This window comes from Elephantulus edwardii, unplaced genomic scaffold (genome assembly GCF_000299155.1).
Source record: "Elephantulus edwardii isolate Elephantulus edwardi_28Jun2011 unplaced genomic scaffold, EleEdw1.0 scaffold00053, whole genome shotgun sequence".
NCBI lineage: Eukaryota > Metazoa > Chordata > Mammalia > Macroscelidea > Macroscelididae > Elephantulus > Elephantulus edwardii.
Window position 1 is genome coordinate 10,498,242 of NW_006399803.1, and position 12,964 is coordinate 10,511,205.

The 12,964-nt window shown below is 39.5% G+C and overlaps 1 protein-coding gene across 2 annotated transcripts in view; it reads right to left on the reverse strand.

The window, feature by feature from the left end:
- Positions 1 to 12,964, reverse strand: part of GAB1 (GRB2-associated binding protein 1) — a 174,706-nt gene that overhangs the window by 22,575 nt on the left and 139,167 nt on the right. For both annotated transcript variants that reach the window (XM_006887012.1, XM_006887011.1), the window contains exons 4-6: positions 8,494 to 9,095; positions 5,738 to 5,823; positions 5,254 to 5,548 (exon numbers count right to left, since the gene is read on the reverse strand). In XM_006887012.1, the coding sequence (XP_006887074.1) occupies positions 5,254 to 5,548; positions 5,738 to 5,823; positions 8,494 to 9,095 (983 nt within the window). The remainder of the gene's footprint in view (positions 1 to 5,253; positions 5,549 to 5,737; positions 5,824 to 8,493; positions 9,096 to 12,964) is intronic.

The window sequence follows — 12,964 nt, forward strand, 5'->3', positions numbered from 1 at the left end:
CCACCTTCATAGAAAGGCCCTATCTTTGCATCTGAGGTGCAGTCTGGCTAGACTTCCTCAAGAACTGATGCATCATTTGGCAGTGCAAAACATATTCCTTAGCAACACCATAATTCAATGCATTAATCATTCTTTAATGTTTCTTATTTAATCTTCAGCTTCCCCATGCATATGAGGTAAAACTATGCCTTCTGTATGGTGAACCATAGACATCAAAGTGATATCTTTACTTTTTAAACACTTAGTAAAGAGATCTGTGTGGCAGACATACTGAACATTTTGATTTCTTGAAATTTGCTCGCTAGGTGTTGACTGTGGATCCACATAAAAAGCATTCCTTTATATCATTCCCTGCCCCCCTTCTTATCATGTTGCAGCTTACAGGCTACAGTGAGAGGACTTTTCCTTGGGTTGGGGTGTACTCCACATGAAAACTGTAGTCTTAGATCTTCATTAGGAAGTGTTTCAAGTCTTCTTCAGTAAGCAAGACTGTGTCATCTCAGTTTTCCTCCTATTCTGATGTCACATTCTTCTTCACATACTTCCTATAACTCAGCTTCTTTGATTACTTGTTCACTACACAGATTGAAATAAATATAGTGAAAGGATACACTCTGAAGCACAAACTTTTTACTTCAAACCACAAAGAACATCATTGCTCTATTCAGATGACTGTTTCTTCATATATGTAGAGGCTCTATATGAGCACAAACAAGTGTTCTGTGATGCCTACTCTTCACGATATTTATTATCTCTATCTTGTTACTATCCACTCAATCAAATGCTTTTCCACAACCAATAACACACAGATAAACATCTTTTGGCTATTCTATATTTTCAGCTAAGGTCCATCTGACTTCAGCAATACTCCTCATTCCACTTCCTCTCTGGCCAGTCTGAAATATGATAGCCATCGCAGATTTAACGGTGCTGTAGGTGTATCACAGATGTGGTGTTAGCAAAGAGTACTGAATATATATTGTGGACTCCAAAAGAACAAAGAAATTTGTCTTGAAGGAAGTGCAACCAGAGAGCTCCTTAGAGGCAAGGATGGTGAAACGTCATCTCATGTACTTTGAACATATTTTCAGAAAGAATCAGTCCTTGGAAAGACATCATGCTGGGAAAGGTGGAGTCAGCAAGAGAGGAAGCTCTTCAGTAAGGTGTACAGACACAATGACTACCACAATGTGCTTGAGCAGGACAGAGACTAGAAGGATGGTGCAAGATAGGGCAAGGTTAGGTTCTGTTGTACTTGGGTGGTTATGAGTCACAGTCACCTTGCTATCATCTAGTAACAGTGGCAAGAAGCTGTGTTGCAATCTTGAAAGCATCCGGTTCAAGGCCACCAGCTGCAGTATAGGATGGACAATCTCCTCTCATATTCAACAAAAATGTTCTTACATGTGATAGTAATGATACTGTTTCATAATTTCTGCATTTTGTAAGGTCACCTTCCCTTGGAATAAGCATAAATATAGATCTCTTCCAGCTGACTGCCCAGTCTTCCAAATTACTTGGCACTGACAGTGGGTTCTTCCAGTGTCTGCTGAAATAGCTCAATTGGTATTTTATCAGTTACTGTAGCCTTGTTTTTTGCCAATGTCTTCTTTGAAACTTGGATTTCTTCCCTCACTATCACTGGTTCTTGATCATATGGTACCTCCTGAATTGGCTGAACAATGACTAACTCATTCAGTTACTATGACTCATAGGTTCTTGTTACCTTCTTTGATATATCCTGTATCATTCATTATTTTGCCCACAGAATACTTGCAAGTGAAGAGATCCTTTAAAGTGCAAAGTTCTAGATGACGGAAAATAAAGCCACCATATAATGAAAACGTTCAACATTTTCTAATGCAGAAAAGAAGTTCTTTTCTGATTCTTTGTTATGTACACTACGTGTGTCTACACTAAGTATAGCACAGAAGCTCAGTACAAAGGAGACTGGGTAAGTCTTCAGTCAGGGCCCTCTACAAATTACGACAAATAATACCAGTTTGAAGACTAGCATGTGCCTGATTCAAGCCATTATCTATTCAATCATTTACTATGCATCTAACCTAACTGCTGGACAATGAATAAGGATGACTGAAGAACTGATGCCTTTGAGCTGTGATGTTGGAGAAGAGTAATAAATATTCCACAGATTGCAAAACAAACAACTAGGTCTTGGAGAAAGTGGAGTCAGAGTGCTTCTTAGAGGCAAAGATGATAAAGCTTCGTCTCATATATTTTGGGCATGCTGCTAGGAGGGGCTATTCCTTGGAGACGAATACCATGCACGGAAAGGTGGAGGGTCAGTTAAAGAGAGAACAACTATCAACCAGATGGACTGACACAGTGACTGCAGCAATAGATTCAAGTGTGACAAGGATGATAAGGATGGTGTAGGATAGGACAGGGTTTAATCTGTTTCTCAGAGGGTCACTATGAGTCATAACAATAAATGGCAATATATAACAACAGTCACAATACTGAGAAGAGCAAGCACTGGTGGGAGAGTGGTTAAAATGTTTAGCTGCCAATTAACACGTTGCCGCAAATGATGGCAAATGTGGTTCTAAGCATGGTCGTCAATATAGAAAGTGTGCAGCAACATGTTAAAGGTGTAGTTCAAACCCAACAGCTTCCTCATGGGAGAAAAGTGAGGCAGCATTTTCCCTTAAAGATTTACTTCCTTAGAAACTCTGTGGAGACATTCTACCCTGTCCAACAGGGTCACACTGCCTCGACAGCAGTAGGAGTAGTTGCTGTTAAGTGCAGATGAGTCAAGTATGACTCAAAGCCATCTTATGAACTAAAGATCTGAACCCTGTTCTATCCTGCACCCTACTCACTCTTCCTGACACAAAGGAGCCCACTGCAGCAGCTGCTGTGTCAGTCCACTTGGTTGAGGGTCTTCCTCTCCTTCACCAACCCCCCACCCTTCCCAGCATCATGACCATTTCCAAAGAATAGCCCCATCCAGCAACATGTCCAAAGCATGTGAGATGGAGCCTCACCACTTTTGCCTCCAAAGAGCACTCTGGCTGCACCCTCTCTAAGACATATGACAGGAGTAAAGGACACAGAATTTCAAACTGCTCATCAGAGCCTGAGAGAAGAAAGGGAGTAAGCAGGGGACCAGGTCACTATTAGAACTCTGTATTCTTTCCCTAAAACATCCCACCTCCATTCACATTATATGAGATCATGTAAATTAAGTTTTGGGTTAAAAGGAGCAATCTGCTGCTAACACATGCTAATTATATGTACACAAAGAAAGCAACAATGTAGCATTAAAAAAGGTATTTCAAAGAATTTACTACATTTGTATCTTAGTGTCTAGGGTGCCATGAATTCAATTATAAATCTGTTATGTCCAAACATAAGATAGTGTTTTGCACATAAAAAATTAAGCTGGCTAATAATGTCTGTAACAGGGTTAAAGACAAATGAAGACCAGAAGAAACACAGGGACACAAAGAATCAATTAAAAAGGCTGTGGCATTAAAAAAAAAATTAGATACACCTGGGGGGGGGGGAAAAGGCTGTGGCGCTCACACCCTTTTTGAGATCACTGTCCTTGCCTGTAGGGCTACCTGGATGATCATGGGTGTCAATAAGGACCATCTTCCCAGTAGTTTGGACCACAAGTTGGTGTCTGACCCAGCAGTAACCAATCTGTGGCTTGGACTAAATCAATCATGTTGCCTGTTGTGTAAAGATAAACTGGACTCATCAAATTCTCTCACAGCAATCTGAAGTGAGTGAGTGAACTATGAACGAGGCAGTTAGCAGGAGCCAGGGCTGTGAGACCACACACAAAGGAACCATGAGGCTGAACCACGGCCAAAGAGGGGCATCATAGGCCAAAGCACAGAAATATTCCAAGCAGAAGTGACAGAACTGAAAATAAAATTAAAAAAAAAACAAACAAACAACAAAAAACAAAACAACAAACCAAACAGAAGAGAAGGGAAGGAGTGTACCTCTCGTAGTAAGAGAACAGAGCAGATGAGAGGAGGTGGTACAAGACAGACATGCAGAGAAAAAGTGAGTGAGACACAGAAAGAGTCCCCTCCAGAAGCCTGGGTCACCCGGAACACTTTAGTTTCTGAACTGGTGTGTCCTTACGAAAAAATAAAACAAAATCCTTTTTCTTAAGCTACCCGGGCTGAATCACAGGCTCTGATCCCGTCAACTGGAACATAATTAAAACTATTAATAACATTCCAAACCCAGGTTAATGAGAGATTTATATAAACATGACATGTTCATAAAGTTGCATCCAGCACACAGACTTTTTCAAGTGTGCTGAAATCCTCTGGGTGAGGTGGGAATTGCATCACCCATCACACAGCTGGTAGGCTAACTTCTCTGGTTCTCAAGATTAACTTACACTACAAGTGTGATGTAGCACAACAAGCTGTCTACAGAAACCCAAAATTTTAAAATTTTGGAATCTGTTACTGATTTTTTAGCAGGTTTCCTTTACACTGAGCTCTTAACAGATCAAGCTATTTTAGAATTTAATGTTGAAAGCCAGCTTGAAAGAACAGACGAGAAGCACTTACTTGTACCCCAGTATAGAGAGAATAGTTTTTAAGTTGTTATACTAACAGAATGGAAAGATACACACACAAGCATATAATTCTTTTTTTTAATTAAATTTTATTAGTATTAATGAACATTTACAGGGATTTTGGGTTTCATTCCTTCATTGCTTATTCTTAAAGAATTATAACACATACTCTAATACATTTTAAGAATGATTGATATTGCATACTATGGAGAAAAGGTTACAAAACAATAGCTTGCAGAAGTGTCCTGGTTCTGTATTTTATTTTTAGTTAACTGACTTATAGAACTTAAGAATCAAGAAATGACCTAAATAAAATTTAAAAATCCACTTCTCTTGACTCACTGATGGATCTGTCCATATTTTTATAAGTCAATGCAGGGCTGAAGCCCTGGAAGCAGATGCCTCATTTAGCCATGCAAATTCTAGTTCCTTCTAATTCTTTCCTGTTGTCTGTCAGAATTTCAGTTTGTAACCTGTGTTCGAGAGCTAAGAGGCTTAAATGTTACCTGGGCATTGACATAAAATGTCATAATTATTTATAAATAGCAGTATTGCTTTACTTGAATAAGGTACTAGGGTATCCTGAAATACTTCCGAATTTCTAGTTCCCATCCATTTTTTACTACATGATACAAGTCTAAATTGGACACCCAGATGCTTTCCCCACCCCATGCTCGCCTTACCTTTTCTGTCTGGCTTGAGGTTCCTATCCACCGGGGGTGGTTCACAGTCTGCAACAGGCACAGGCCTTCTAGGTGGGGTCTTCGGGCTGGACCTGAAGCCCATATGAGCAGGAGGAGGAACTTGCATTCCAAATGAAGAAAAATCAAATGTCCCTGGTGTCATTGGAACATAATTTGTTTCCTGAATTGGTTCTGTGAAACTGCTGGAATGTTGCCGTGGCGGGGAGTTGGGATTCATGGGAACGTAATTTTCATCCAATTCTTCACTCGATACACTTCCCACGTTTTTTATTTTCTACAACACACATATACTTCTTTTAGTAGACAAAAAACTACCTTCAAATGGGTAGATACATGGTAACGCACATCTATACATATGGATTTGAAGATACTGGTATCCCAAGGTCTCTGTTATTCTCAAAGCAGTAAGTATAGATTCTGACAAGAAACATGCATGTAAGATAGCAAGGTCAATGGTACTTACAAAGTGGTTGTGGAAGCCTTCAAGCGAACTAGATCTATCACTTGGAAATGTTCGTGGAATATCATAGCAGTCCTGAGAGCTAGCATCTAAAATAAAAAACAAACTATCAACATTTCTTCCCATCTATACCAGGATAATGAGGAATGACCTTTCTCTCTCTCTCTCTCCAGACACACAGACACACACACACTTACACTCTCTCACTCTCCTTCTTTCTCTCTTACATATTTTAAAAATGATGCTCACAACTCACAGAATACTCTTGAGTTGGAAAATTAAACCAGGAGAAAATGCAGGTGCTGAGACTAAGAGCTAATTTTACCAGTGAGCAAGGGTCTAGGCCTGAGTGAGATGTGATTGTCTGGAGAGAGGATAAATACTTGATCTTTTGCAAAAAGTTATTCCTTGGGAATAACTTCTATTCACCTTCCAACCAATTTTTTTCCCCACTTGCTTCAAAGAGGGAGTTAGAAAATGGTATTGAGTAATTAAATATGAACCATGAGACATATCTGTGGTACTGTCAATCTTCATGCTCTTTAAGATGGCTGGTCTATGCTACCGCACAACATGAAATGTTTTTGTTAGGTACTATTCAGTTGGAACTTATAGCTGACCCTTCAGTGTGTTTTCAGAGGCTGTAAATCACACAGAAGGAGACTCCCCATCTTTCTCCCGCAGAGCAGTTGGTGGATTAAAGCCATGTACCTTCAGGTTGGCAGTGCAGCTCCTTAGGGACCACTAGAGCTCCCCTAAAACATAAAATTTTAGTGGACAGTTTTTATGGTAGGCGTATTTAAAATTCCTCATCATGCTTGGAAAGGTGGAGCGACAACAGAATAGAGGAGGACCACAAAAGATGAATTTACACAGTGACTGTAAGAATTGGATAAAGTGTATTGGAGAAGGTGAGGATGGCAAAGGAAAGGGCAGGGTGCAGATCTGCCATTCACAGGGTCACTATGAGTGGCAGCTGACCTGATGGCACATAATACTACTTAAAAATGTTCCACCAATTGTTTGTATTGCATTTGGCAAAACTGCTTTCAGAGACTTCTTTAATATGCAAAAGAGCAAGGATGCCAATTTGAAGACTAAAGTGTGCCTGATCCAAGGTACAGTATTTCCATCTGCTTCATATACATATGTGAAAGCTAGACTCTGAATTAGAAAGACTGAAGTAGAGTCGATGCCTTCTCATAGTGGTGATGGCAAAAAGTTATGAATACATAAATAGCATGGACTGCCACAAGAATCAGTCGGTCTTGAAGAAGTGCAGTGAAGGTGATCCTTAGATGAAAGAATAGGGAGACTTTAACTCATATATATTAAGCATGTTATCAGTCTTTGGAAAAGCACATCATTCTTGGAAGGGTAGAGGGTCAGCAAAAGAAAGGAACACTTTCAACAAGCTGAATCAACATATTGACCTCAGTGATGGGTTTAAGCAGGGTGGAAATTGTACGATGATGCTGGATTAGGCAAGCTTTTGATCTGTTGTATATGGGGTCACAGCGATTCTGAGTCAATTTGACAGCACCTAACAATATATTTGAATTTTTGGTTTTGTATTTTTAGAAATTTAAGAATCTCAGAGAACAATCCAGACTTCATCTTCTCCTCTCGAAGTAGTCAGCTCTTTCTTTTTCTTTTGGTGGCAAACATTGAGAGGTACTGTAGGAAAAAACTTAGGAGAAGGTGCAGCCAGAGTGCTCTTTGGAGGCAAGAATGAGGAGGGTTTGCCTCACATACTTTGGGCATGTTCCTTGGAGGGGCTATTCCTTGGAGAAGAACATGATGCTGGGAAGGGTGGAGAGTCGGTGGAGGAGAGGAAGGCCCTCAACCAGGTGGATTGACACCGTGATGGCTGCAACAGGCTCCTGTGTGTCAGAAAGTGTGAGGATGGTGCAGGATAGAGCAGGGTTCAGATCTTTTGTTCACAGGGTCACTATGAGTCATTCAGAACCTGACAGCACCTAACGACAACAACAGCATTTATCTAAGTGGGTAAGGATAAGAGGGAGCTCTGGTGGCCCTAGTGGATAAGGAGTTATGCTGCCAACCCAACCCAAAGAAAGGTACGTGGTTCAAATATAGCAGCTGTTCTGTGGGACACAGATGGATAGTCTCCTTCTGAGCAACTAATCACCTCGGGAAACCTGCTGAACGGTCAGCTATGAGTTAGCACATAACAACAAGGATAACGGAGAAAGGAGATTCAATGCTTTAAAAAAATAACAAATAGTATGATAGCCTGTGTTGAACTGAATGTCATCTATTACAATTCAATGTGGAAACTGCCCTTAGAGGAAGGAAGGAAAGAAAACCAAACAGATATGATAGAAGTGTCCACAAAGAGACAAATACAAGAAAAGGTATAACATGGAGTTGTATTATGGTCAATTTCCTGTTCCTTTGCCTCATTCACGAATCCACTGTCCCAGGAAATAGAGAAGATAGAAAAAAGGGAGGGAATAAGAAGGCAACATGAAGATCGTGTTTCTTCAGGAATGAAAACCTCCAAATCTCTCTTCATCCATGTATGCATGTGTACACACACATACGTACTCTTGGAAAAATCTACTGAAATTGGTATCTTGGGCAATATGAGTAGATAACCACAGAGCTGTGCCAAGGGCATGCATGGGCAGGAGAGGACTATCATTAAGCATCATACCATGCTAAAAAGAAAAAGACCTAGAAAAACGGAATTTCTATCATTAACTCTAATACGGGAGAAGGCAACTAGAGCTGACCTTTTCGTAATTTGTTCAAATCCACAGTGGAAATGGTGTTGCTGCGCGACGGTGGCACTCCTGCTGTGGGGATGCAGTAACTACTGTCAGTGTCTGAGGCTGTCCGTGTGATGCTGCATGTTTCCACAGGAGATCGGTCATGAGCTGGATGCGGTTTTGGTGGCCGAGGAGGAGGAATATCTGGAATAGTCTCTAGCTTGGATGTCTGCCCCAAAGGTCCTTCTGGAAATGTTCGTGGAATTTGGTAAGTGTTACCAGGTGTTGGAGGAATGTCGTAACTGATAGAGACATGCCTCATTTGAGTCTCTACACTTGATGTCCCAGATGGGGTATTAAAAACATAGAGTTCTCCATCTGCTTCGGTGCTTGATGGAGATAGCTTTGGTAAAACATCGTGGGAGTAACTCCTGGGCAGGTTGTAAAGGCTGGAATCTACAGAAACAGATGCAACACGTGATGGGGGAGAGTCATATGTCATTTGCTGCTGAAAAAAGCCATTCACTCCATGTTTGCTCTGGGAAGAAGCTGGGTTTTTATGAGAAGGGACGTTATCATTGCAGTCTGTGTCTGAAGAGGTGGACTTTGCAGAGTCAGCATGTGTTCTAAAGAAAGATTGTTAGCAACACAACATGATGTTAGTATCATAAAGACTACATTTTAATAAACATTATATATGACACAGCAATCAAAATACATGGTTTTTATCACTGAATATTTTTGGCATGACTCTTAAGACTTAAAGCATAAAGTTTTTTTCATTTTCATGATTGTACATCAGAAAACAAAAGTGTCACATAAAACCACCAAAAGCATTCTCCCAAATTTCTTTTCTTTGTCTGCCCACATACCCTACTCCACCACTAACTCCACACATAAAAGCACAATTCTTAAAGCACTGGAATTAGATACAAAATGGTGAGAAAGATAAACGGTTAAAGTACAGGCTCACGGAAACATTTTTTCCTCTGAAGGGCATGCAAAAACCTAGTGCCAGGACAAAGTACGTGCCCGACTGCTTACAATCTGACAGACTGCTTGTTAAGTCACCTTTTCCAAATTCATTGTTCTAGAAAACAGACAATAAAGTGGTATTCAACCAACTCAATGTCACCTCGATGGAGGCGGCACCTTAGTAAGTTCCAGTTATTTTTCTACTTCTTTTAACACTTTATATATTAAAGAAGAAGAAAATATAAGACATGAATTGAACCAAACCTAAACAATAACTGACCCTGAGCCATCTTGTTGGAGAGTAGTTTATGTTTTGTAAATACGTTTAGTCTTCACATTTTGGGGTATCTAAAAATTTGGGCATAAGCCAAGTTGATGTTAATGATACAAGCAGATCACACTTCCTAAATGTTAAGTAAGACCCTTGAACTGTCTATGTATGCTGTGCAGTCCTGTAGGAATTTAATCTTAACATCTGTCTAAATAATGTGATTGTTTTTAGTCACATCTGGAATTCTATAGTGCATGTATTCATTAAAGTCCTTCCCTAGGGTTACGGAGAACCCTCAGTGTGCAATCCTGATCAAGGGCCTTTCCCTTCCATTATTCCCTCACATCATTTACTAGGTATTCTCCCTCCACCTGAGAATGGTCAACAGAATTCAGTCCCCAAATTCTTAACCACACATGCTGTAATGTCACCTTCCATTAAATGTTCCCAATTTCTATCTTCACAACAAACTCTTAAATTCCAGATTTTCAAACTGCTCTATAAAGGGCATTTCTACCCTGTCCAATGTGACCCACCAAATTCACCTTACTTTTAAATTGTGGCAACCTTAATGTTTTGTAAAACTAGATGATAACATGTTAATCAATTCAATGCAAACTCTAAGGGCTTCCATCAAAAGATGCCATCATCCAGATTTTCTATGCTGTCTACAGTCACTCAGGTACATTGTTTTCCTGTCCGTGTTCTGGTTCTCTCAGCCTGTTCCCACTGTCATCACTCCAAGTTCATGCCCACAGCTCTGCTGATCTCTACATGACTGAACCTTCCCCAGTGAACTTGATCAAATCACTCTCACTGAAACCATTCTGTGATAAGATCGTTATTTTCAAAGCATAAGTTTCATATCATTCATCTATTTGGGTGGAAAATAACCCATGAAGGATCTCTCCCTGCTGGGGGCACCACCTGAAGATCACAAAGTGTTCCACTTGGCATTGATGCTACCGAATCTGATGTCCAATCTTGTCACCTACCATTCACTAAATGGGGAAACACTTTATTCCAAGCAGGCTCTCCTCACATCCTGCCCATTTCCACCTCTTTTCCAAATGGCTACTGACATTCCCCATTCGTTCACCAGTCAGTGTCGTTCAAAGCCTGCTATTTCTGTGATGCCTCCTCTGCTTTAAAAACACTTGCACTGCTCCATCCTGGAATTACTTAAGTACGTAGATGTATGTGAAACTCTGTATTTCATTTAATTCAAACAGGTGAGTTAGCGAGTACCTAGAGGTACAATTAAGAATCTCTGGTGGTGCAGTCCCTTATGTGCAGCACTGCTGATCAAAAGATCAGCAGTTTGAATGCACTAGGCAGCAGTAGGTTTGGGGTCTTTTTTCTTTCTAAGGGAGTAGCAAGATTTCCTGCCTTTGACTAGATTATAATTTAGTGGTAAATATCCACGAATGGAGCTTTGGTGGCTAAGTGGTAAGGAGTTGCACTGTCAACCCAAAGGCACAAAGTTCAAATCGACTAAGCACTCTGGGGGCAAAAAATGGGCAATCTCCTCCTATATGATTTACTGCCTCTGAAAACCCACTGAAGGGTCAGCTATGAGTAATTTCCAACTTGATGGCACAAAACAACAACATGCAAGAGAAGCAAGCAATTTCCAATGACAGGTTGCTATGGAAAACCAGAGGGGTATTTATTCCATCCTGGGCATCTGTAAGAAGGTTCCAAAAGGATCACACATTTAAGGTAAGATGAAAAAGCGTTTGCCAGGCAATTCCCATATAAGAACTATAAATAGTTAATGCTTATAGGTTTTGATTTAAAACTCTGCTAGTAATTCTTTATCTGAAGGCTACTATATCTGAAGGACTGTATCCAGTATACTAATTTGGACCTCCACAGCACCTAGCAAGATGGTAGGCACATTATGGGTGTTTTGTATGTATTTGTTATTTAACGGCTACTTGTAAAATAGACATACAATATAGCGAGGCAGTAACTTTCAGCAAAATTTCTTAAATTATAATAGGAAAGCTGTGATACCAGTAAGATCACTGAAAGATAGTCTATAAAAAGAAAATGTTCTGAAAAATTTAGCCTGCTGTTGGCTTTAAAAAGTTGAGAGTGAAAAATAATTTCAAAGTATGGTAAAATAAAATCTTAGTTAGTATCATAACTAATTAAGTTGCAAGTGTGTAATTTTTCTCACAGCAAACAGGCAAATCAAGTTAGAATTTTATATTAACTAGTGTTGACTTACGAAACAATTTTTATTCTTACAGGTAAAATCCCATTACAACAAATGCATGTGAAACTCATCTTCGGAATATTGGTAGATTTTAACAAACTATCATTTTTTTTAACAAGTGCTATGTCTAATTGTAGTTCACACAACTTTCTACAGGAAAGAAAAAACAGAACCCAATAGTTTTTCTCATTAAAATATTTTATAGTTTATAATGCTGCATAAAACATCTTTTGGAGCTACTTCACAATTAATTTCCAATTTTCTTCTAGAAATTAAGATAATGTACTCAAGTAAACAGTGAACACCTCAAAGCACAAAATTCCTTGATTTCACTGTCACAAAGCTGTTAATGGTAAAGATAGTCATTCTGATTATTGGTTACTGCTTCCTATTCAAACAGTCAAACAACTGTTTTCAATCTCCTTCTATCCTATCCAGCAGTCAACATTAAATGACAAGAATTATCAAATTAAAATGCCTTGTACTTTAGAAGAAGAAGAGATAATGGCAACAGGGATGGAGATGACATAGAAACTGACGATCTGGGAAAGGCTCTACGACACACCTCTTACCCCTTTCTGATCAAATACTGATCTCCAGGTACTTATTTTTTCTGAACATCTTGTAAAGGCAAGCCTTGGGGGTAAGAGATGTTCCATTGCTGGGTATGAAGATCACAAAGGCAGTTTTTAGCAGTATGCTTAACTGATCAAATTTCATTATAATCCAATTTGTTTATCCCACAGGATTTGCTATATTGGAATTTTACCTGTATGATTAACTTCTCACACAGATCCAAAACAACCACAACACACTCACTGCAATGGAATCGTTTTGCTTTCAAAATCTTCTAGTAGTAGGTATTCCTCTCCTTCTTCAGAAACCAAAGATGACCCTTGGCTGGTTTACAATCACATAAGAAATGGAGCAAGATCACCATTTAAAAATCAGTGAAATCTGTTAAGCAAGTAAGACTGTAAGTCTGTAACAAAAAGTATGAAAATGTAGACAGACTTTCAAGAGTC